The 25,527-nt window shown below is 35.0% G+C and overlaps 1 protein-coding gene and 1 non-coding gene across 5 annotated transcripts in view; one reads left to right on the top strand and one right to left on the bottom strand.

The window, feature by feature from the left end:
• The window catches only part of LOC150108866 (uncharacterized), a 377,690-nt gene that overhangs the window by 104,082 nt on the left and 248,081 nt on the right, over window positions 1–25,527 (bottom strand). For all 4 annotated transcript variants that reach the window (XM_090403872.1, XM_090403896.1, XM_090403887.1 and 1 more), the window contains exon 10: window positions 18,846–19,013. In XM_090403872.1, coding sequence (XP_090259998.1) covers window positions 18,846–19,013 — 168 coding nt within the window. The remainder of the gene's footprint in view (window positions 1–18,845; window positions 19,014–25,527) is intronic.
• Window positions 2,699–2,806, top strand: LOC150108867 (U6 spliceosomal RNA). The gene has a single exon (XR_016550579.1). It is a non-coding gene; the product is annotated as a U6 spliceosomal RNA (small nuclear RNA).

The raw sequence follows: 25,527 nt of genomic DNA, 5'->3' as shown, positions 1-25,527 counted from the left end.
GTTCTTAAACTGGAATGAACAACTTCGAATGTGCGTCTACTTTAAAGTGTATGCGTTTAATACTCATCATGTGTCATTAACGCATGCATCATATAGCATGCCATGAATTGTTGCGTGATTATTTCAAACTATACGGCACACGGTTGAACAGCGGCAGGCACACACAAATTGGTCAACGGGCGCCATGGTGCCCACGGGCATAGGGTTGGGAACCCCTGCCCTAGATGAAATGTGTTGCTGCTCTCAAACCTCCATTCACAAAAAAACTTTGAGGGGACTTTGTAGGAGCAGTGGTTGTTATTACCAACTGAGCTCCTGGACACCATTATAAATAATATGAAACGTGAGTGCTGTACTGCTGTGAGAGGTGACCATATGCCTTATTGAAGCGCTTTGAAAATCTCATTGTGACCTCGTCTTCATGTACCCATTTCTTACTGTTTTAAACTATTTATTTACAATTTTTGGAAGTACTTCTTTCACATCTCCTCCTCAATATCATACTGCTTTTCACTGAATTGCATAAAACATTCAATCCTACAGTTTGAGTTATGATTTTTTTCTGTCTCTTAATTAATGGAAACAGTGCACAGAAATATGCATGTTAACCAAGTTAATGATCATTCTTTCATATATATATATATATATATATATATATATATATATATATGAAAGAATGATCATTAACTTGGTTAACATACATATTTTTTATAAAGAATTGAATGACTAGAACCGAGATTTAAGTAAAAAGGTTGTAATATAAAAATACGACTAGTTTCGGCTTGTAACAGCCTTCATCAGGTGACATTATAAAGGAAAGAAAAAAGAAAAAACACTAAAGCTTAAATAAACTATGAACATCATAGAGAGTCTCTATACATAACTGACGTTAAATCGTTATGGTTGTATTTAAAGCTGTTCTTTCGTTAGTTGTATTGTTGGGAAAGTGCATGCTAATAGCATCTCGTGAACGCCAATACATGATTACAGCTGAATGACAATCTGGGAGGTTGTAGCTCAAGTTATTATTTAGATGAACAGGATTGAAGATGATTTCTCTACATTCCACGCTTTTTCTCTCTAGTTCATCATTGCAACAGAAGATGTTAATAGATTTTTCCCAGCAGACTTTGTGACTTTGGTTTTCATCATTAGGATTAGCCGAGAAAAGGATATGACTTGATAATGCACTGGCTCGCTGTCTCTTGTAAGTAATGTCCCTCATGTGTTCTTCCATACGCAATTCGATAGATTTGTCTGTCTGCCCAAAATAAGGAATATCACAATCACACAATATTTTATATACACCAGGGTATTTGAGTTGATGATGACAAGGTTTTGGGTGGCTTATTAAGAAATGGATCTTTGGAAGTGGAGTGAACAAGGTTCTGATATTGTATTTTCTTAGAACTTTTGCTAATTTTTTTGCCTCTCGAGAATTTGCACTTGAGTAACTTTGCTTGGACAAACCATGTCAGAAAAGTGTCAAATTTAGAATTTTAACTTAAAGCAATTACTCACCTAATACTACCAACCATTCTGAACTTTCTAAGTGTCTCTTTCTTTTTTTAAAAGTCAATTTTCTCTATCTTTCCTTATAACACATTCATTTCCTGGAGATTTTGTTCAAAAATTCCAGCAGCTTTCCTTTTAAAACCATAAATGAAATATCATAATTTTTTTTTTATTACTTTCTGTATCACATGATCAACTTAAAATTTGCAATACTAAAATAAATGAAATTGAGCAAAGAGATGCTGATGCATTTGCTAGCATGCTCACAAATTTTTGCGATGCCTACAAGGATACCAACCACTCGCCAAACACAACTGATCTTTCTCTCTGATTTGAGTACGCTGTGGGTTATTCGTACCACAACATAGTATTGGATTTCTTCTCTCATAAAGCAACACTCACATAGCCATTCTCATCCATGTGTTGCCCAGCATTATAAGAACACAAAGTAAGAATATCTTCACAACTTCTACAGCTCATTTTCTTGGTTGAACTTCTTTTCAGTATTGTGATCCAAGACACTGAATGCATCACAAACATTTCTTACTGGAAAACATTCACTTGCTACCAATACTTAACTACGGAAGAGAGACTTTCACAATTTTAAAGTATAGCATATATTTCAGTTTAATACTGAACATGTATACTATATGAAAAACTTGGAAGAGAAACAGAGGAAAGACAAGCTGGGTTCAGGCCAAATAAGGGATGACAAAATGAGATTTTCAGTTGAAAAAAATAGTTAAGAAACTGTAAATATATTAAAAAAAATCTGTATTTAATTTTTGCAGATCTGAAAAACATATAAAATGTCAACAGAAAAACTTCAAAATCCTGAAAACTGTGTGGGGTAAGTGGAACATACAAAACAATATACCGTTATTTAAATTGCAAGTTAACCATTCCTAACATTTATCCATGCATTCCTGAACTTTTCGTTCACATCCATGTGCTGCCCAGCATTATAAGAAAGCAGAGTGGGAATATATTCACAATTTCTACAGCCCATTTTCTTGGTTGAACTTCTTTTCTGTCTTGTGATCTAAATACAGATTGAATCCAAATTGGGCCTGGTGAAAGTGACCATGCAGTCTTGACTTGGGAGTGTGCAACAAGGGGGATATTCTGTCAAGAAGGGGTATGTGTGGAACTACAGGGCAGATGATTTTGACAAGCTTAGGAAGTACTTGCTTCAGCAGTACATATACTTAAATTGGAACAATAAAGAGAAGATTAGCATGAGCACATGTGCAAGGATGACACAGAAAATCATGAAGCATTCCACAGTTTTTTTTTAAATTGCATCTTTATGGTGTTTGTCATTAGGTGGCATATTGTGTGTGTAGAGTGGATTTTCGCTCCTAAAGGATAACTTTCTTATTTTATTTGATAATATTAGGTTAACTTGGTATGTTCATTAAAACTAGGAACCAGGAATGTCAGAACCCTGTATGAAGAAGGTAAGCTAAGAAATGCTATCCAAGAAATGAAAAGACTTGAAATTGGGATTTTAGGAATGAGTGAAGTTAGGTGGCCAGGATCAGGCAAAACTCAAGTTAATGACATGACAATGCACCACTCTGGAAGTAGTGAAAACAACCATCAAAACGGAGTTGGAATAATATTAAACAAATATGTCAATAAGTCACTGTTGAGCTTCATCCCCTACTCACATAGGATGATGTTATTAAAACTGAAAAATCAACTAGATGTTAATCTTATACAGGTCTATGCTCCTACTGCTAACAAGAGTGATACCGAGATCGAAGAATTTTATGACCAATTAAAAGAACTAATGAAAAACACAAAAAAGCATGATATTAACATCGTCATAGGTGATTTCAATGCTAAAGTTGGGAAAGGTAAAAGTGGAGATGAAGATGGCGAACATGGACTGGGAACATAAAATGAGAGAGGCAACTGTCTTATTCAATTCTGCCAGGAAGAGGAGCTAATAATCATAAACACATGGTTTAAGCTACCATGCTGAAGGCTGTATACTTGGTGATCACCACAAGATAATAGTACAAATATAGTCAGAAACCAAATTGATTACTTGCTAATTAATCAACGATTTTGAAGTTCTATAAAGAGTACAAAAACCTATCCTAGTGCAGATATTGCTTCTGATCATAACCTGCTGGTGGCAGAGTTAAAACTTAGACTGAAAGCTATACTTAAGAAACATCAACAAAAAAGATTTGATTTAGGAAAATTAAAAAAACACAGAGATAAGAAACAAATTGAGTCAAGATCTAAATCAAGAGCTAGCACTTATTAAGAATAATGGCATCATGAGGGCCGATGAATCGTGGGACAAATTAAAATCTGTCTTCATAGAGAAATGTACCAATACTCTGTCTGTCCTAATAGAGCAGTAAAAAAGAAAGATTGGATAACTGATGAAATTCTTTCTCTCATGGATCAATGTAGATCATATAAAAATTATAGTCCAACAAAATATAAAGTGGTTCAGAAAATTATTAAATCTCGCATTTATGAATGAAAAATGTAAAGAAATAGAAATTCTACAGGAAAAGCATGACAATTTCAATCTACACAAAAAACTGAAAGAGACCTCAGGTATATTTAAGAAAAAACAATTCTGTATCCTTCGAAACAAAAAGGGAGAAATAATATCCGAAAAGGATGACAAAATACAAGAAGAGGTGAAATATATAGAGAACTCTTTACTGATAACAGACAGAATCAAGAAAATACTTATGAACATATGGAAGGTCCATGCATTCTAAAATCACAGGTAGAAGGTGCACTAAACTCAGCTAAAAATGGTAAAGCCTTAGGCCCAAATAGAATATCAGCAGAAATAATAAAGTTATTAGAAGGCGACAACATTAATATATTAGTAAAGCTATTTAATAAGATCTACGATACAGGCATAATCCTCAAGACTGGTTACAGTCGACCTTCATCATGCTACCTAAAATAGCAAATGCGAAAATTTGCAATGACCATAGAACGATCAGCCTAATGAGCCACGTTCTCAAAATGTTTCTGAAAATAATTCAAAAAAGAATATACAGAAAATGTGAAGACACCATCAGTGATACGCAATTCGGCTTTAGAAATGGTTTGGGAACAAGAGAGAGGCTCTTTTCTGTTCTCACATCTCATTCCAAAAATGTATTGACCAAAACAAGGAAATATTTATTTGCTTCATGGACTTCGAGAAAGCAATTGACAAAGTCCAACATGCTAAAATGATTGAACTATTAAAAAGAATTGGATTAGATGGTAAAGACATCAGGATCATTGAAAATGTATATTGGAACCAAAAGGCATCTGTTCATTTTAACTATTAATATTTGGTCCTTTTATACTAAGTAAGAGACATTTTCTTTGGATTTTATTGGACCATGATTCTTTATAAATATATGTATACAATCGTCTACAAGTTTCACCAGCTTAAGTCTGTCTGGCTTCTTCAGGACAAGAAATGGGTACACTAACATTAAATGCTAAAAAGGAATGCAGTAATGACAGTAAAATTATTTAAAATTGAAATGATGCATGACATTAAGAGCACAGAGCATGGAGACTCGGTCATTGTTTGTAGATCAGGCTTTATAGTTTTTCGCAAAATTGAGTTCTGTTATACATAGTGAATTTATTAAGCATTTCCAAATGTCTTTTAATATCATGCCTTGATTTCTGAACAACAGAAATCACTCTCCATGCTCTTAATGTCATGCATCATTTCAATTTTAATTAATTTTACAGTCATTACTGCATTCCTTTAGTATTTAATGTAAGTGAACCCATTTCTTGTCCTGAAGAAGCCAGACAGACTTAAGCTGGCGAAACTTGTAGACGATTGTATACATATATTTATAAAGAATCATAGTCCAATAAAATCCAAAGAAAATGTCTCTTACTTAGGCATCTGTTCAAGTTGATGACATTATTACAGACTCCATTAACATCAAACAAGGAGTAAGGCAAGGATGTGTGCTGTCACCTCTTCTTTTTAACATATACTCAGAAGCCATATTTCAAAAAGTCTTGAAAGGAAGGGATTAGTGTAAATGGTGAAATCAGTAACATCTGATATGCTGATGATACAGCTCTCCTGGCTGACACTATTCAGAATCTTCAAAGTCTTCTGGAACTAGTGAATGAAAAAATGGGATTAAAAATAAATATCATCAAAATTAAATTCATGGTCATAAGCAATAAACCAATTCTTAATTCAGCACTTTTTTTTAAATGGAAAACAAATAGAAAGAGTGGAAAAGTTTAAATATCTCGGATGATGGTTAAATGAAGATTGCAATCCAGAAATGGAAATAAAAGTTAGAATTGAAATGGCAAAAAAAAAAAATTTCTCTTGATGAAATCAACACTGTAACCCCAGCTTAAATTTAGAGCTTAGAGTACGCATGGTTAAATGCTATGTATGATCTGTACTGCTGTACTGTACAGAAACTTTGACCTTGAAGACATCAATAAAAAGACTTGAAGCCTTTGAGATGTGGTTATACAGATGAATGTTAAAAATCCCATGGACAGCAAAAACGTCCAATCAGGAAGTACTGGAACAAATGGGAAAATCACGTGAACTTTTAGATACCATAAAAAAAAGGAAAACAGCATATCTTGGTCACTTACTGCATAATGAAAAATATAAGATACTTCAATTGATTATAAAAGGGAAGATAAATGGAAGAAGAGGACAAGGAAGAGGAAGAAAATCTTGGCTAGCAGACAACAGACTGGCATGAACTCTGAGAGAGACTAATCAGAGTTGCTGAGAATAGTTCAAAATTTGCCAAGGTGGTCGCCAACCTCCGAAAATAGATGGCACTCAAAGAATCAGAACGTTAACTTACTGGAATTTTTGTTTTAAATGGATATGTGATTGAATGACATATTTAGTTTGTAAGTAAACCTTGCATTCTTTTTTTGTTTAAGTATGATATTATGATACAGTATGGTGCCAATATGGTAGAGCAATGGAGGAAAAGACCACGTTGTCAAGTGATTTGAATTTGCAGGATTTTGCGCAGTGCAGTGTGTGAAATGTATTCATCAAGGATATGTGGAGGGAAATTGAAACTGGAGAGAGAGAGAGAGAGAGAGATTATGTATTAAATGTTTCAAGAGTGAGTGCCTATTAGGAGACGAGAACACAGCAAGTGTTAGTAGAGTGGACAGTACTGATGGGAGGATGGAAAATGATGTTATTGATGTCAAATATATGGCCATGAAAATAGAGGAAAACAAAACGGACATTAACAAAGAAATATCGTGCATGAATGTAATCCTTCACAGGACAAACCACGAAACTGAAAAACTGAAGAAGCAACAAAAGATTAGCAGAACTGAAAAAGAGAAGGAAGCAGGTGCTCATCTGAAGTAATAATAAAGACCGAGCAAACAAGAAAAACAAGTTTAGGAGAAATATATATAGAGATACTCGATGATCAGGGGAGTACTTTATTAAGTACTACCCTGATCACTGCATTTCCCTGGAGCAAAAATTCACGATATTAATCACACCATCCGGATGCAAAAAGGTAAGCCGAAAGAAATAATCGTCTTGATTGGCACAAATGATTTGAGAGTACTTCTCGCCTCTCATTGCTATGATAGAGGCAAAATGAGGAGGGCATTGCTAGCTAATGAGTCTATATATAGTTTCTACTAAAGAAATGATGTAGAATTTGTGGATCTGTGGTCTGTGTTTGACAAAAAATAAGGGCTTTTGTTCATCAAGCATGCTGAAGTGCAATTCAGGAAAACTTAAGCAATTAGAGTGGAAGCAGGTGAGTTTGTGTGAAGGTGCCCATGTGGCAAGTGAGCGAGAATGACCAAGTGCAGAATCTAGTCTCTCAAGCAAAAATATTGAATAAAGTAGTCACAATTCAGGAAGTAAAGGTGGGTGGGGACCTAAAAAAATGTTGCAGTTTCCATATACTAATGGCAGAAATATCAGGAACAGGAGGGAGTTTTAGGCATTAGCTACAACAAATGATGTGGTTACAGGAACAGAATGTGAAGGGTTTAATATTTTCAGGGAAAATAGGATAGGATAGGATAGGGGAGGGTTGATTTTGCTGCATGAAGTAGAAAGCAAGGATAAATGCTGGGATTTATTATTGTACAGACACCTCCATGCAGTCTGAAGACTAATCACAGTTGATCCAAACTATCTACACAATCAATCACACCTCTCCTTGAGCCCATCAATAGATAAAGCACTCGCATCATTCTTGCAACCAATTTCACTTGTTCACAACTCATCATCAAATTCCTGCCATGTACCCTCAAGGGGTGTACAGGATATGACAGTACTATATGAAAAATTTACATCATTACTAACTTCCTATCTACAATTTTCCTCCAAATCAGTCTGTTACTTGTCAAGACTCCAACATTATCAGATCTTATATTTCTATCGTCTAAGGCACTTTGTACCGTATCAATCCACCTATATCTTGGTCTTCCTCTGGGTCGTTTTCCTGAAAACCTGGCAGAGAACACTCGTTTTGCTAATCTTTCCTCTCCCATTCTATTTAAGTGACCATGCCACCTGAGATTAGCTCTGCTAACGCATTCCTGGATGCTGACAATGTCAAGTTCTTTCCTAATGTCCTCATTTTTAATATGATATTGCCATTGATGCCATCTGTTCACGCCTCTAATCTTTCTCAGGACTCTCATATCTGCGGTCTCCAGTCTTTGGTCAAGTGTTTTACTTCTGACCCAGCTCTCAGATCCATAAGTTAAAACTGGTTTGAACACTGTCTTGTATACAGCTAATTTAGTGTTCTGACTAATTTCTCTCTTATTCCATATGAATTTATTCAATTGACTTCCCACCATACCAGCTTTGCTGATTCTGTTGTCTATTTCTATATTTAATTTACCATCTGCAGTAAAAATCGTGCCTAAGTAGCTGAAATGTTTTACTTGTTCCACAGGTTCTCCATTCACAATGCAGTTGACATTTTCAATGATTCTGCATATTTTCATTGTCTTTGTCTTTTTATTGCTGACTTTCATACCATATCTATTACAACAGCTATTCAATTTAGTCAGAGAATCTTGCAGACTTGTAGCGGATTTATTTAGAAGTATAACATCATCCGCATAAAGCAAAGAGCTGACATTAACATCTCCAATTTTGATATCAGGTTTAATACCACTTTCCTTAATAATGTGATCCATATAGATAATGAATAACAGAGGGGATAATGTACATCCTTGTCTCACACCAGATTTAACATTAAACCATCTTCCTGTACTTCCTTCAATTCTAACTGCTGACTTACAACTCAAATAAAGACTAAGTATTGCTTGATATAATGCCCCATTGACACCATATAAATGCAGCGTATTGAATAGCTTCTCTCTTGGCACCTTGTCATATGCCTTTTCCAAATCGACAAAACTTAAATACAGATCTTTGTTATATTCCCACGCTTTCTCGACTATTTGTCGTAAAGTGAAGATCTGATCCTGACAGCCTCTATTTGACCTGAATCCAGCTTGTTCTTCACCAAGCTTTTCTTCCACAATTTTTCTCAACCATTTCTCAAGTATACTTGCATAGATCTTGCCAGGAACACTCAGTAGGGAAATACCTCTGTAATTCTCACATTCAGTTTTATTTCCCTTTTTATATATGGGTACTATGAGAGCTCTACTCCAATCATCGGGAATTCGTCCCTCAGTTCAGGCTTTCTGAACTATGCAGTGCAGCCACTGTAAGACTCTTATACCACCATACTTCAGCATTTCTGGTCGAATATCATCTACTCCTGCTGCCTTTCCACATTTCAAGCCTTTGATGGCTTTTTCTACTTCAAGTATGGATATGTATTCCTGACTGCATGCCTGGTCAGCATTTTTTACCACTGTGCTGTCATCACTGCTTGTTTCATTTAGCAGTTTTTCAAAGTAATTACTCCATACTTCAAGGATATCTTTTTCTCCCGTTTTCATGTCACCTTTATCATCTCTAATTCCTTTTATAGCACTCTTTCTTCCATTCTTAAGCTTCTTCAACAACCTCCAGAATATTTTGTCACCTTCTTGATATTTATTTTCTATATTCTTGCCAAAGTCCTCCCATGACTTTTGTTTAGCTAGTTTTACACAGTGTTTAGCATTCTTGCATTTGTCTCTATATTCTCTAAGAGCACAAGCTGACTTATTTGACAGGAACTTTTGATATGCTTTCTTCTTTTCCTTCACTGCCTCTTTAACTTCCTGTGTCCACCAGGGAGTTCTGATTTTTTTATCCTTGAACACAACCTCACCACATGCCTCTCTGGCAGAATCAATCAATGTTTTCTTCAGAGTTTGCCACTGAATCTCTAAGGTTTGATTCCTGTTCTCAAAGTCTTTCATTTTCTTTTCAATAATCTTTCTGTATTTTAGTCTACAGTTCACATCTGAGAGTTGCTCAACTTTTATTCGCTTTAAAACTTTCTTACATGTTATTCTTTTCAATATGAAATTCAATTTTATCCTGCTCAAGACTAAATAGTGATCACTTCCAATTTCAAATCCTCTGTACACTCTGGTGTCCTGCACCAGGGAGAAAACATCACTATCAACAATAACATAGTCAATGAGACTTTTCTTATTCCTAGCCTCTTCTCTCAATGTGTTCACAATGTTGTTCACAACTCTCCAAGCAAAAAATCTAGTTCTCACATCCCTACTAACCACACCTTTAATTAACTTCCAGAGATGACCCCTTGTTCTGGCCCTTCCAGTCAACTGTTGAAACATTTCCCATGCATCAATCCTATAAAACCCTTTAAGCAACTTAAATGTTTCTATCATATCCCCTCATTTTCTCCTATCAACCAACTTCTGCATCCACACACCCTCAATCTATCTTCATAGGGAACATTCCACAGATCACTCACCATCTTGGTTATTCGCCTCTGAATCTTCTCTACCACTTCCTCATCCCCAAGAAACCCAGGAGACAGACTTGAGCACAGCAGAAAAGTACATGCATTCTCAGTGAAGATGAATCAACGACAAATTAAATTTGGAAATGGAATGGAGTGGAGCCAGTTGCATATGGAATAACAGAGAAATTAATCAAAACACTGAACTAGCAATATACTAGTATAATGTATCTAAACTGATGAAAACCAGTTCTAACTTAGGGATCTAAGAGGTTAAAAATATAACAGCTGATCAAAAAACCACAGATATTAAAATTCTAAAAAAAATTAGAAGAATGAACAGATGGCATCAATCAGCAGCATCAGATTAAAAATTAGGATATTAGAAAGGAACTTGACATTGTTAGAATTCAAGAATGTGCGAGCAGGCCTAATCTAAGGTGGTATGGTCACTTAAAAAGAATGGGAAGGCTCATAAAATGGGTATTTGGTGTCAGGATGGCAAGAAATAAATGACCAAGATCTAGGTGATGCAGTTTATTTAGAAGTTCTTAGAAGACCAAAATGTTAGATATTGACCACATTGAAGAACTGACAAATAACAGAATAACTTGGATGAAAAGTGATAAAAACCTAATAGTAACTGCAATCGAACTTAAACTTAATGTAGTACTCTCATAGTATGTTGTACACCCGCCCCCATGAGGGTATATAAGAATTTATTGAAGATAATGATATAAATTCTGCATTTTTTGTCTCAGCATATCTAGCCAACATTACAAAAATTTAGACATACGCCATAAAAAATTTTTTGAGACATATGTAGTCACTCTTACAGATTTGATTGGATCTTACCAAACTACTAATCTATCTACTTTCTGCCCTTTGGAAGTCAGTTGACAGTTTCCTGTTGTCTGCAATCTCCAATTGTTTCATCTGTTCAGATTTCCCACCAACTCCAGAATATTCACGGCTCCATCTTTGCTCATTTTTTTTTTTTTTTTTTTTAAATAAGTATTTAATTCACAAAATAAGATACTGATAAAAAAAAATTAAATATTTAATATTTTTGTTAATATTTCAGTGGTTTTATACTCAGCATCTTCAAAGCACAAAGTTTGTCCCAGTATGCAAAACAGCAACAACTACTTAGTAGCAGGAACAGTTCAAAATTGTAATGAACAGCAAAAAGAACTATAGTCCTATATATTTCTGAATACTGACAAGTATAAATTTGATCCTGAAATGAGTCTCTCCTAGATTTTTGGTAAACTGATGCAGCCATACTTGTTCAGGTTTAGGGAATGTTTTAAAACTGCTGCTGATTCCAAAAACAGTCTCTCTGAATTGTAATGACCTCTGTGTAGCATTTTTGTCTTCTTTCATCTAATCTTGTATAAAGGGGGGTGTCCAAGACATGGTATACTAGTCCAAACTTGCCATAATTGTAGTGCCAAGTGTGTTTATGCAGATGTCAACAGATCTTCCTGTCTGTCCAAAGTAAGCCTCATTACATGTACAGGGTTCACATACTCCTAGATGTGATAAAGGCAAGTTTGTCCTGAGGTGAATAGACTGAATAGATGAGGATTGCCAGTTTGATGTATAGTTTGAATGTGGTGTATAGCTGACATTTATTAAGCATTCTGGATATCTTTTTCGGATGTGTCCTGAACATATAGTATAAGAGAAACAGTTTTGCTGTGGTCTTGTGTATTATAGAAGGGAGGGAAAATAGAGAAAATACTAAAAAAAAAAGTATAGAGAAGGCAGGCAAATTCATTTTAAAGAGCAATATCATTGGAATAGATAGTTCTGGCTCTTTTTGTTAGTGTTTTTAGTATATCATGCTGTTATGCAGATTGATAGTGTGGTTGTTTGTACAAATAGCTTCCTGTGTGTGTGTGTGTGTGTGTGTGTGTGTGTGTGTGTGTGTGTGTGTGTGTGTGTGTGTGTGTGTGTAGGCTTTCTGTAAAATAGAGAAGGATAATGAACCATCTGGAAGACATGTGAATAGTGTATTCAGGAAGGGCAAAATAGTTATTTGATTCCTTTCCATTGTGAAGTGGATGTTGGGATGTTGGCTATTTAAATGCGCTAAAAATGTATCTAATTTGTCAGGATCACGTAGCCAAATTGCAAAAAGATTTATCGACATAGCATAAACCACTGATTTGAGCTAACCTTCCCTCCCTGTTTGAATAATTCAAATGGGGGAGGGGAATTTTATCAAATCAAGAGTCTCAAGGTAATGGTATAAGTAAATGAAGTAATATTAAAGCTCATCATTATGAACTTTTTAGACAATGGTTATTTAATGAACTTTTTAGGTGAACAAAATTTTTTACAAAGGAGGGGAAAAAATAAAGAGAGCTAGTAATTTAGCCAAATATTTAGCAAGTTTGTATATACTATCAATAGCTCAGTGGAGGGTATATCTTGATTGTGAATTTTTGGTGCTAATTCTAGGTGGCTTTACATGAAAAGACTTTAGTTTAAGTTGCTTTAGACCAAAAAGTAACCCCCCCCCCCAGTAATTTATGAACTTTATTTTGTGTATTAGTGTGATCATGATCTATGATTTTGTAAGTAGAATGACCCTGTAGTACACTGTGCATTTTTAAATAGAGAAAATTTTATGACTAAAATGTTCACAAAACAGGAATTTATAAGTTGTTACATTAAGTAAAATAGAACTGATGGCTTCTTTGAGGTTAAAGAATCCAAAACTATAAATATATGGATGATGAAGTTCATTAAATGCTGAAAAACTATTGCAACACAAATAGGGAAATTCATGCTAGACAATAAATGCAAAAGCACATGGTGTGCATTAACTATCTGCAGTTAGCAATAAAAGATGATTATTGGCAAAGTTGAATTCTCTAATGTTAAAAGATATGAAAAGAGATTTCTATATGTCACTTAATGTCAGTCCTTGGTGACATTAAGTGACATTTTATTCAGTGAACCATGCAAATGGATGACCATAACAGATTCCATCAGAAGTCTGGAATACAAGTTCCAACTTTTTATCATTATTATAATAATTATGATTACTAAATACTTAAGGAATTGACAGCGTATACTAGAATATAAATTAAATCAAACTTTAATATATACTTTCCAATATTTCGGCAATGTCACGTTGCCATCTTCATGGGAACTTAAGATATAGACATGTGCACGCAAGTACTACACAACAGCAAATGAGAACTGAAGCGAGGAAGCTACTGTTTTCCTAAAGTCCCGATGGTGCCCCTAGCGGGCTATATTAGGTGTTCTTGGCATTTGGGCTGAAGTTCTCCTGATGTATGTTTCCCAAATTTGGGGCAGTCTCATGCATCCAAATTTGTTGAGGTTTGGCATGTTCCTAAGGGCTGAGGTTGATTCCACGTATAGTCTTTCATATTTGAACTTGCTGCGGTGTATTACTGTGGCTTTCTTCCACCTTATTCTATGGCGAGTATCTAGAGCATGGTCTGCAAGTCCAGAGTGGCTGTACTGTTGAAATCGGATGTAGTCCTTGTGTTCTGAGATTCTGATATTTGCTGTCCTGCCTGTTTGGCCAAAATAGGACAATTTACAGCTGCAAGGAACCTAGTATACACCAAGTAGGTCTAAGGGGAGTGGTTGGTCTTTAGAGGAGCAGATAAAGGATGCCAATTTTCTATATAGTCTGTAACAAGAGGTCGTCATGTTTTTTTGTTGATTTTGTTGATTTTTTCCGAGGTGCGTCGGATGTAGGGAATGGTGATGGATTTAGAGTAATCTTTTTTTGTGAAGGGGTTGTGGATTACTGGTTTTAGTATTCTTTTGATTTTTTTTTTTTTTTTTTTTGGGGGGGGGGGTAGCCATTGGCTGAGAAAATGTTAAGGATGTGATTTAGTTCAGTGGCTAGGGCTTTGTCATTTGAACTGATTAGTTTAGCCCTGTTGAATAGTGTCTTAATAACTCCATATTGTTGTGGGGGGGGGGGGGGGAATTGTTGGTGAATGTATCTGCCTGTATGGGTGGGTTTTCTATAAACTGAGAAAACCAAGGTTCCATCAGGTTGGCGGGTGACTAGTATATGCTGTCAATTCCTTAAGAATTGACAAAATTCATGCTATATTTAATAATCATGTTTAACCAGCACATAAGCCTTTCCCTAGAATTATTATAATAAATTCCTGTTGTTTTATAGACTGTGCATTTTGTTACCATATTCTGTTTGATTCATTACAACAATAGCATTACCTTCATCCACTTTTATGATATTCTTGTTATTGTACAACTCTTTTAAGGCTATGATTTCTTTCAGTGGAATATTGCTTTTGGGAAGTTTAGATTTGGTACTGCTACAGATTTTAGCTATATCCCCAAGTGACTGCTATTAGCTATAATCAGAGGCAGATTGTAAATTCCTCATTCAACAAGCACTATTGTTTCTTTTGGAACTTGACTGGGTGTAAGGGCAAAGTTATGACCTTTAATTAATAAGATGATAGCTTCTATATTTAATAATCATGTTTAACCAGCACATAAGCCTTTCCCTAGAATTATTATAATAAATTCCTGTTGTTTTATAGACTGTGCATTTTGTTACCATATTCTGTTTGATTCATTACAACAATAGCATTACCTTCATCCACTTTTATGATATTCTTGTTATTGTACAACTCTTTGCTATGATTTCTTTCAGTGGAATATTGCTTTTGGGAAGTTTAGATTTGGTACTGCTACAGATTTTAGCTATATCCCCAAGTGACTGCTATTAGCTATAATCAGAGGCAGATTGTAAATTCCTCATTCAACAAGCACTATTGTTTCTTTTGGAACTTGACTGGGTGTAAGGGCAAAGTTATGACCTTTAATTAATAAGATGATAGCTTCTTGTTAGGGCTATAATAATAAGTCTGTGACAACACAATCCTGATGTAACTGCAGTTGTCCTGCTGTATAATGACAGAGACTTTCAAAGTTTTTGCTAGTTCAGCTTTTTCTAACAGTATTGCTTTTCTTATATTCTTAAATCTTAGTACTAAAAATTAAGATGGAGGTTTTTTTTTGTGTTTTTTTTTAATAAGCACATCACTAGTGGATTACCATATACTTTGATATCTATGTGTCTATGCATTACTTTAGTCTAGAGGGAAAGTCATTTGCAATGGCATGAGACAAGAACAGGCCACATGGCCTAAAATCCATGTTAGGAAGGAGAAGAGAAGAAAATAACTCAAGGTACGAAAAATTATATGTATGCTTCCACAGAACCAAGGGATTTTTGCTCTACATTAGTAGGTTAGTTGGACAGAAAATAAATATTACTTTTTTCTTTCTCTTTTTTTAACAATTTCAAATTAGATTGGGTACAGCTAATCCCAAACTTATGGAATAATTAACTTACATAAATTCAAACTCTAGGCTTATTTATTATTTAGCATATGGGGGAAATTGAACAAAACTATATACAGACTGACAGTTCAGTTAGCAAGTCGAATGGCACTGTCTGGGAGTAAATGCAAATTCCTGAGGCTTCCAGGAAAGGAGTGTAAGGGGAAGTCATCAGTGATATGATGCATAGTCTGCGCAGTACTACACAATCAAAAGGGTGACTGTGAAATTCCTCACAGGTGTAGTGGGCACAACAGCCTTATCCAATTCCTAAATATCTGTTTAACCAACTCCAGAGGTGTCGAGATAGATTGAATCTTGACGGTTCGATGGTTGGATCTATGATGAGGTACTTGTTTGTAGTTCATTCCAGAGTCTTCTCTACCAGTCCTGGGGATCATCATCTGATAATTCTGCAAGCCATATGGGAGTACTGGAGGTGAAGAGATATCTTGATGAATAGGAAGATACTTTATTTCTGATTTTCTCTATTTCTTTAATGATAGCTTCTTCTCTTCTGAAGCATGAGGAGTGATGTGGGAAAGAACAAATTGTAAGGTACCAGAGATGGTCCTCATTATTATGTTAAGCTGTATGTCTACAAGAATCATGTGATGATTTCAGACCCCAACTGGTGAAAACAATACTCTGCAACATGGAAGACTAGAGCCAGGGCTGCTGTTCTAAGAGTCGAGCTTTACAACCCAAAGTTGTGTCTGTCAGCTTGTTTATGTTGTTGTTCTTGGCAGATATCTTTAACTTAGTTTTTTCCAAATGTTTTCCGTAAGTTAGACAATGGTCAAGTGTGACACCAAAGTAACAAGGGTTGCTTTCATGGATTAGAGTCCTGTTGCAGAAGTTTATTTTTTCTATGAGCCTTGTGGTTATTTAGGTTGAAAGCAGAAACAACGGTTTTGCTAGAGATAATCCCCATCATTCAAAGTAATTTGTAGTGAGGTCAGATCTTTTGTTCAATATTTCCTCATGGCCTTGGAAGGTACTGTCTTGGGTGGTGATAGTTACGTCATCAGCACAGATAAACTTTCGACTAACTGTTGGTGGGATCTCGCTTGTGTATAGGCTGAATAAAGCTGGGGTGAGGACTGATCCTTGTGGCAATCCACCCAGTAAGATAAATGTTCTGCATTTTTTGAATTTAGGTGAACCTTTATTTTCCTATTGTAGAGCATTTGTTCTAATGTTTTTTTTTTTTTTTTGACGGATGATTATTTTAGCTGCTTTACACAGTAAGCCTTTCTTCCATACAATGTCATAAGCTGATGTTATGTCTATGAAGGCAATACACCTGTTTTTAAACATTTTTAGTATCTAGCTTCTTCTAAATGAGTTGTGAGCCAGATTGTGGCACCTTTTGTCCCTTTTGTCAGCTCTAAATCCAGCCGATTCACTGGGTAATATGACTTTTATTTGGGGATAAATTCTAGAGAGGATAATCTTTTCAAAAGGTTTGTGAGGAGTACAGAGTAATGCTATAGGGCAGTAGTTACTAGGTCATCAGTTGACTTAAGGTTTCGGCAGAGCTATTATCTTTGATTCATACCAAAGTTTTGGAAAGCATTCATTTATTATTAGAATTATAGAACCAAGATTTTGCTCTTGAGCCAAGGTAAGAAATTCTGGAAGGATGCCATCAATGCCAGGAACTTTACCTGTTAACTATAAGTAATTTTTGCCAACTGGTGCAAACTTTAAAAAAAAAAAAAAACATGGCAAAAATATGTTGGCATTTGCACCATAAGGATTCCAGTGTCTCTTGGTTGGTGATAATGAATTACATTAGCTGAATGAAAGTTTATTGCACTTTACTACTGTTTTGGATCAGAGACCTGCAGTTGAGCATCAGTGTTTTTTTTTTTGAAGAAAAATGATTAAGAAGTAATAACCATGACAAAGTTTGTTATCTATTGAACAGGAATTAAGTCTCACTGCTTGAACAGTGAATATTATTTTAAAGGAACAGTGCATGTATGTAAAAAAACATGCTAAAAGATCAACATATTCTAGATCAACAGTGATCAGAAAACATCATTCAAGTACTATATCAGAGATGGAAAAGCAATTAATAATATGGAGGGAAATTCAATAATGAGGGATCCAGACAGTGAATAATTCTTCAAAGTTAACAGAGGGGTGAATGATAATGGTTGCTTGCCACAAAGAAAAGAAAAAAAGCCACCGCAGTCATCTAAATCTGCACAGCTTCCAACCTCCACAGCAGCATACATCAGCATATTATTTTTGATTATGAAGTGTTTGTACTGACACTTTTCTTAATCTTTTTATTGTACATTTTGAAGCATACTTTTGTAATTTTTCCTGTGCAAGATTTTAAAAAAAAAAAAAAAAAAAAAAAAAATCAAATAATTCTATGTAACATGGTCATCAAACAATTTTTTTTTTGCTTCAATCAAATTCAGTGTGCATGGTTGTGAGTCCTGCATAAGCATTCAGGGAAATGGCTTGCATAAAATTTGACTCACACATGCGAGTTAAATTTTATGTGAATATTGTATGTGAATGTTATAAGTTGTTCTATTTTAAATAAATAATTTATTTTAAATAATTTGTTCTTGATTATTTGGAAAAAAAAAAAAATTCCTTAACAGTTTGAAAATCTAAGGCAGCTGCCATTAAAATCAAGAATGGCAAGTGTGATTCTTGCACATCTTCCAGAAGTTCTGCTCTCTGAAAGGAATTATTCCTTATACATCAATGAATACATATACTGATTTTCAGACAGCTTTTGTTTTTTAAAACAGCTTATTAATATGACTAAACACAGCACAATGTTCATAACCTACAAGACAACTGAAAATTAGCTGAAAAAACATTTCAGCAGAATTTTCTTTATGTAAAACACAGTATTTTACTTGAACACTAATGAATATCAGCTAATGTTTTAATAACATGGCATTGAAATAATGCATATCACTACCACAGTAAATTTATTTCAGAGAGCGGGCAACAACATGCAACAATAATAGAGTTGGAAAAGTGATGGTTTAAATTTTTTTTTAACAGTGCCACATAAGAATTCATTACCTTTTTGCTTTAAAGTTTTCTTTTCAGGATCTCTCCTCTTTTCATTTAATCTATCTTGATGAACAGCAAGTGGTTGTGATGTTATTATAATGGTCTGTTGCTTTCCTGCATGTGGATTAAAATCTTTCATCTGATTTAATTGTGGCTTCTGTTCTTTTTCTACTTCATCTATATAAAAAAGAATAGCTAGTTTAATTTAATGATTTAATTAAATCATTAATAGTTTAATTCTTTAATTAAGACTGTTCGTTAATAATAAAAATATCATTCAAAAATCTTCATCAAAAAAATATTAAGTACTGTTTTGCTATGAATGCAAATGGAATGAAGAGATTCAAGAAATTTTTTTAATAAGAATTATTCCTAGTGAAATCTTTTTCAAAGACTGGCAAAACAACAGCTAAAAATTTCTTTGGCATGAAACTCGTAGATCGTAGTTTTCGATCTTAGAGTTTCGCATACTGGCTGTAAAATAATAAGGGATTTTCATCCCCTTAATTTAATTAACTTCGCCAGAAAATATAGCCATCTTAATTATAACAGCTAAAAATGTTTCAATACTACAATATAGAGCTCTATCATAACTCAGAATAAAAAGATTTCCACTTATAAGCAGCTTAACAGCAATAAGGCACCAGGAGCAGATGAAATCCCAGCAGGGTTAATTAAGGCCACAGAGGATAGAGGTATAAGAGTGTTTCATAGATTGAATACAAGGATATCAGAGACAGGATCATGGCCTAGAGACTGGAAGAAGTCTGTTTTCATACCACTACATATGAAAGGAGATATGAAAGCATGCAACAACTATAGAACTATTAGTTTAGTATCTCATGCAAGCAAAATTTTATTGAAAATCATGCTAAATAGGATTGAGGCAGAGATGCCTGAGGAACGAGCAGGTTTTAGGAAAGGTAAGGGCACCAGAGATTAGATCCTTTGTCTTAGACAAATCATAGAAAAATATAAATATAAATATAGATAAATAAATTTAGACTTTCTCTGGTAAAGTGTTTCTTAGACTACTCTAAAGCTTTTGACTGTGACTGATGATACAGTACTCCTTTGTAATGACATGGAAGAACTAGGACAAATTCTTGACATAATTAACAAGATCAGTAATAACAGAGAACGTCAACTAAATCCTAGCAAGACAGAGATAATGGTTCTCAAAGGAAATACAAACAGGGAAGTTCTTGAGGAACAAGCTTATCTTAATGAAAAAAGAATCGAGGAAGCCAGCAAGTTTGAGTACCTGGGATCCATTATTAATATGAAGAATTGCTGATCAGAAGAAGGTTAGGAATGACTGTTGTTTTAGACATTCCTAAAATTTGGAAGGATGAATCTATCTCCATGGAAACAAAGTTGAGGATTTTGGATGCAGTTGTTTATCCAACAGCGACTTATGGATGCGAGACTTGGAACCTAAAGAAGTCAGATAAGGAAACGATATCTGCTTTCGAGATGTGATATACAGAAGGCTGTTGAGGATATCATATACTGAAAGGCATACAAATGAATGTGTGTTAGAAAAGATCAGTAGAACTTTAAGGCTCCTTAAGGATATTGACAAAAGAAAGTTAAAATATTTTGGATACATTGAAAGGAGGAAGGAGGACTTCTCAGAACAGTGATAGAGGGTAAAGTTCCTGGAAAAAGAGGAAGGGGTAGGCCATCAATGAGATGGATGGAGGGTTGGTATGTATGGAGCAACTAATCTTCAGAGAGCTGAAGTCTCCAGAAAAGCAAACAACAGGACTACATGGCAAGGCCTGGTGTGGCACATCACTGAGCATCGGAGTGACCATACGGCATCTGTGGATGTCCACTGAACATATAGAGATAGACTTATAAGACAGTTAATGATCTTTCACTAATGGAAAGGATCCAGACCACCAGTTCACTGAAACCAAAGATAATGCTTAGTTAGCTGGATTATTATCATCATTATTATTTTGGCAGATTATCCACACAATGGATAATCTACCATGGAAACTCCTGGTCTAGCCAAGCGCCAACCACAAAACTTGTTAAAGTCACTTCAGACCTTCAATAAGAAGGCCAGTGGTCTCACACTGAGGAATACAATTAATTTTCCATCTGGAGACATTTGCAAACATCCATGTCTGTGGTAGGATTTTATCCAGAGTCTGTTATCTGGATAACAAGTATGCTATCAACAGGACCACTCTGACCAGCTGGATTTAGATATAGACAATGAAGCAAACAGGGCTCTTGCTGCAGTACACATAGCAGGGTTAATAGCAGGAGTTAACATGTAATAAATTTATCACCAGGGAACTACAATGTTATCTAAACAACAAGCTAAGAAAACATCAAATGGCTTAACCATATAGCTATGAGTATTAAAACAAAGAAGACTAGACTTAAATATATATACTGGGGGAAGATTAACAGAAAAATAGGAAGCAATTTAGTTTCTATAGGATTAAATCCTCAAGTCCTATAAGACTTATTAAGTAGAAAAAGGCAAGTTCTGAAAGAACTGTGTTATATACAATATTATACTATTTTGTGCATTAACATAATGTTAATAGTTGATAAAGAGAAGTTATTAATATAAAATTTGGCTTCAAATAAAAAAAAAAACATGTCTATCCCAAAGCAACCTGCAGAACAATCTCACATTACTTGATTACAAAGTCAATTTCAGCACTGTGAATGTCAGTGTTTAACACAATAAAAGCATGTCTTAAGTCCTGTAAAAAATTGCATCTATTGCATGTACATGTAGTGACAGTTTTGATTCTTGGCACAATCCTTAAGAACTTAGTCATGTACAGAATGATAAGAAAACTGTTAAATTATATTAAAAACATGGTGTCCTGTGACAACTTATTTTCAAAAGTTAGTGGCAGAGTGAAAATATCATAATATTGCTGCAGTTAGAATTACTTTCCCTTCGTTGGCTTTGTTGATGGCTACTTACAGGATAGGAAAAATGTATGCTACTGTCCTTATATGAAGGTTTGTAAAGATTGTGGGTTGAAGATATAGTATTTGGATACTATATCTTCAACCTATACTATATCTTCAGCCTGTTCAGACTGTATGAGTTAGTTATCCAATTCTGAAGGTGTGTGTGTGTGTGTGTGTACACTAAGGGGACTCCCCCCGGTGCCTACAACGCCCAACTCCCCCGAGTTCTGGGCTGGTAAGCCAGTAAGACAAAAAACGTGACATAAAAACATTTCAAATTTCGGCTTATCTTTTTATATACATAGAGTAAATATATATATATATATAATGTGTAAACAGACTGAAAATATCTATAATTCCTTGTTTATAACACAGTCAAACTCTAATTGCAGCACACTCACAGGAAGCAAAGGAATATTTTTCACATTATGTACAATATACATAATTATAAATTTAAAAGATTATAAAAATAAATTATAAAGAATACTGTTAACAAAAATATGGCCGACATACGACCAGTCAGCCAGAACAGAAGTCGGTTGTAAGTCGACGACCAAATGTATAGTCTAAGGTGGACAAACAGCGTGTACTATAACTGCCTTTCATTTTCCGGATTCTATCCCTACAATTTTTGGACTGGTCATTTGAATAATTGATGTAGCAAATTGGATCCATGATTGTTTTTGACTTAGATGTCTTACATAACATGCTTTGGCTCGAGCAAGCTTGAAAGTTTTTAAATTTGATGTGGTGGGGTATCTACGAAATATGCTCCATGTTGATCTTTTTTTGGCTGCCTGACATTCCACTAAGTATTTGGATAGACTGGAAATCGAGATGATGTTTTTGGGATAGAGGTTGTTGCTGCTTGGACAATGCATTCTGTTATATATTTTACAGCTTCACTGATAGGTGATTGACTGATGGCATCAGCATTAAATTTTGCAAGATGAGAGAAAGTGTTCCAGTCAGCCTGGTCCATTTTCCATATAGGTATCTGTGTGGATGAACATGGTTCCTGTGAAGACATTGTACAAAGAACACGAAAGTGATCACTTCCATATATGTTCTCTTCAACTTCCCACATGAGCAGTGGAAGAGGAACAGATTGTAAGATCAATTGCAGAATATCAGCGGGTAGACATATGGAAGAAAGTATCATCATCATCAATTTCCTGCCATGTACCCTCAAGGGGTGTACAGGATATGATAGTACTACACGAAAAATTTACATCATCACTAACTTCCTATCTACAATTTTCCTCCAAATCAGTCTGTTACTTGTCAAGACTCCAGCATTATCAGATATTATATTTCTATCGTCTAAGGCACTTTGTACCATATCAATCCACCTATATCTTGGTCTTCCTATGGGTCGTTTTCCTGCCAACCTGGCAGAGAACATTTGTTTTGCTAATCTTTCCTCTCCCATTCTGTTTAAGTGACCATACCACCTGAGATTAGCTCTGCTAACACATTCCTGGATGCTGGCAATGTCAAGTTCTTAACTAATATCCTCGTTTTTAATATGATATTGCCATTGATACCATCTATTCAATCCTCTAATCTTTCTAAGGACTCTCATACCTGCGGTCTTTAGTCTTCGGTCAAGTGTTTTACTTCTGACCCAGCTCTCAGATCCATAAGTTAAAAGTGGTTTGAACACTGTCTTGTATACAGCTAATTTAGTGTTCCGAATAATTTCTCTCTCATTCCATATGAATTTATTCAATTAACTTCCTACCACACCAGCTTTGTTGATTCTGTTATCTATTTCCATATTTAATTTACCATCTTCGCTAAAAATCGTGCCTAAGTAGCTGAAATGTTTTACTTGTTCCACAGGTTCTCCGTTCACAATGCAGTTGACATTTTCAACGATTCTGCCTATTTTCATTGTTTTTTTCTTTTTATTGCTGACTTTCATACAATATCTATTACAACAGTTATTCAATTTAGTCAGGGAAACTTGCAGACTTGTAGCGGATTTATTTAGAAGTATAACATCGTCCGCATAAAGCAAAGAGCTGATATTAACACTGCAATTTTGATATCATGTTTAATACCACTTTCCTCCATAATGTGATCCATATAAATAATGAATAACAGAGGGGATAATGTACATCCTTGTCTCACACCAGATTTAACATTAAACCATCTTCCTGTACTTCCTTCAATTCTAACTGCTGACTTACAACTCAAATAAAGACTAAGTATTGCTTGATAAAATGCCCCATTGACACCATATGACTGTAGCGTTTTGAATACCTTCTCTCTTGGCACCTTGTCTTATGCCTTTTCCAGATCAACAAAACTTAAATATAGATCTTTGTTATATTCCCATGCTTTCTCGACTATTTGTCGTAAAGTGAAGATCTGATCCTGACAGCCTCTATTTGGCCTGAATCCAGCTTGTTCTTCACCAAGCTTTTCTTCCACAATACTTCTCAACCGTTTCTCAACTATACTTGCATAAATCTTGCCAGGAACACTCATTAGGGAAATACCTCTGTAATTCTCACATTCAGTTTTGTTTCCCTTTTTATATATGGGTACTATGAGAGCTCTACTCCAATCATTGGGAATTTGTCCCTCTGTCCAGGCTTTCTGAACTATACAGTGCAGCCACTGTAAGACTTTTATACCACCATACTTCAGCATTTCTGGTCGAATATCATCTACTCCTGCTGCCTTTCCACATTTCAAGCCTTCGATGGCTTTTTCTACTTCAAGTATGGATATGTATTTATTACTGTATGCTTGGTGAGTGTTTTTTACCACTGTGCTGTCATCACTGCTAGTTTTGTTTAGCAATTTTTCAAAGTAATTACTCCATACTTCAAGGATATCTTTTTCTCCCGTTTCTATGTCACCTTTATCATCTCTAACTCCATTTACAGAACTCTTTCCTCCATTTCTAAACTTCTTCAACAACCTCCAGAATATCTTACCACCTTCTTGATATTTATTTTCTATGTTCTTGCCAAAGTCCTCCCATGACTTTTGTTTAGCTAGTTTTACACAGTGTTTAGCTTTCTTACATTTGTCTCTGTATTCTCTAAGAACAGAATCTGACTTATTTGTCAGGAACTTTTGATATGCTTCTTCTATTCCTTCACTACCTCTTTAACTTCCTGTGTCCAACATGGAGTTGTGATTTTTCTATCCTTGCAGACAATCCTCACTACATGCCTCACTGGATGAATCAGGGTTTGCTTTAAGGCTTGCTCTGAATCCCCAAGGTTTGGTTCTTGTTCTCAAACTCTTTCATTTTTTCTTGAATAATATTTGTGTATTTTAGTCTACAGTTCACATCTGAGAGTTGCTCAACTTTTATTCGCTTTAAAACTTCCTTACATGTTATTCTTTTCAATATGAAATTCAATTTTATCCTGCTCAAGACTCAATAGTGACCACTTCCAATTTCAAATCCTCTGTACACGCTGGTGTACTGTACCAGAGAGAAAATATCACTATCAATAATAACATAGTCAATGAGACTTCTTATTCCTTGCCTCTTCTCTCCATGTGAATTTGTGCACATTTTTATGTTGGAACATGATGTAAGTAATAACCAGTCCATGTCCTGAGCAGAAATCCAATAGGTATTTGCCTCTGTTATTTAGATCCCGAACAAAGACCAACTTTTCCATTTTTACCGTGTCAGTTGCTTTATCTAAAGCATCAAAAAATTCCTGCACTTCTACCTTAGTAGAACCTTTTTTTCACCACATTTCAC

Source organism: Typopeltis vanoorti, chromosome 2 (genome assembly GCF_054136105.1).
Source record: "Typopeltis vanoorti isolate ZY-2024b chromosome 2, IOZ_Tvanoo_1.0, whole genome shotgun sequence".
Lineage (NCBI taxonomy): Eukaryota > Metazoa > Arthropoda > Arachnida > Uropygi > Thelyphonidae > Typopeltis > Typopeltis vanoorti.
This window is presented reverse-complemented; position numbering and strand designations above follow the sequence as displayed.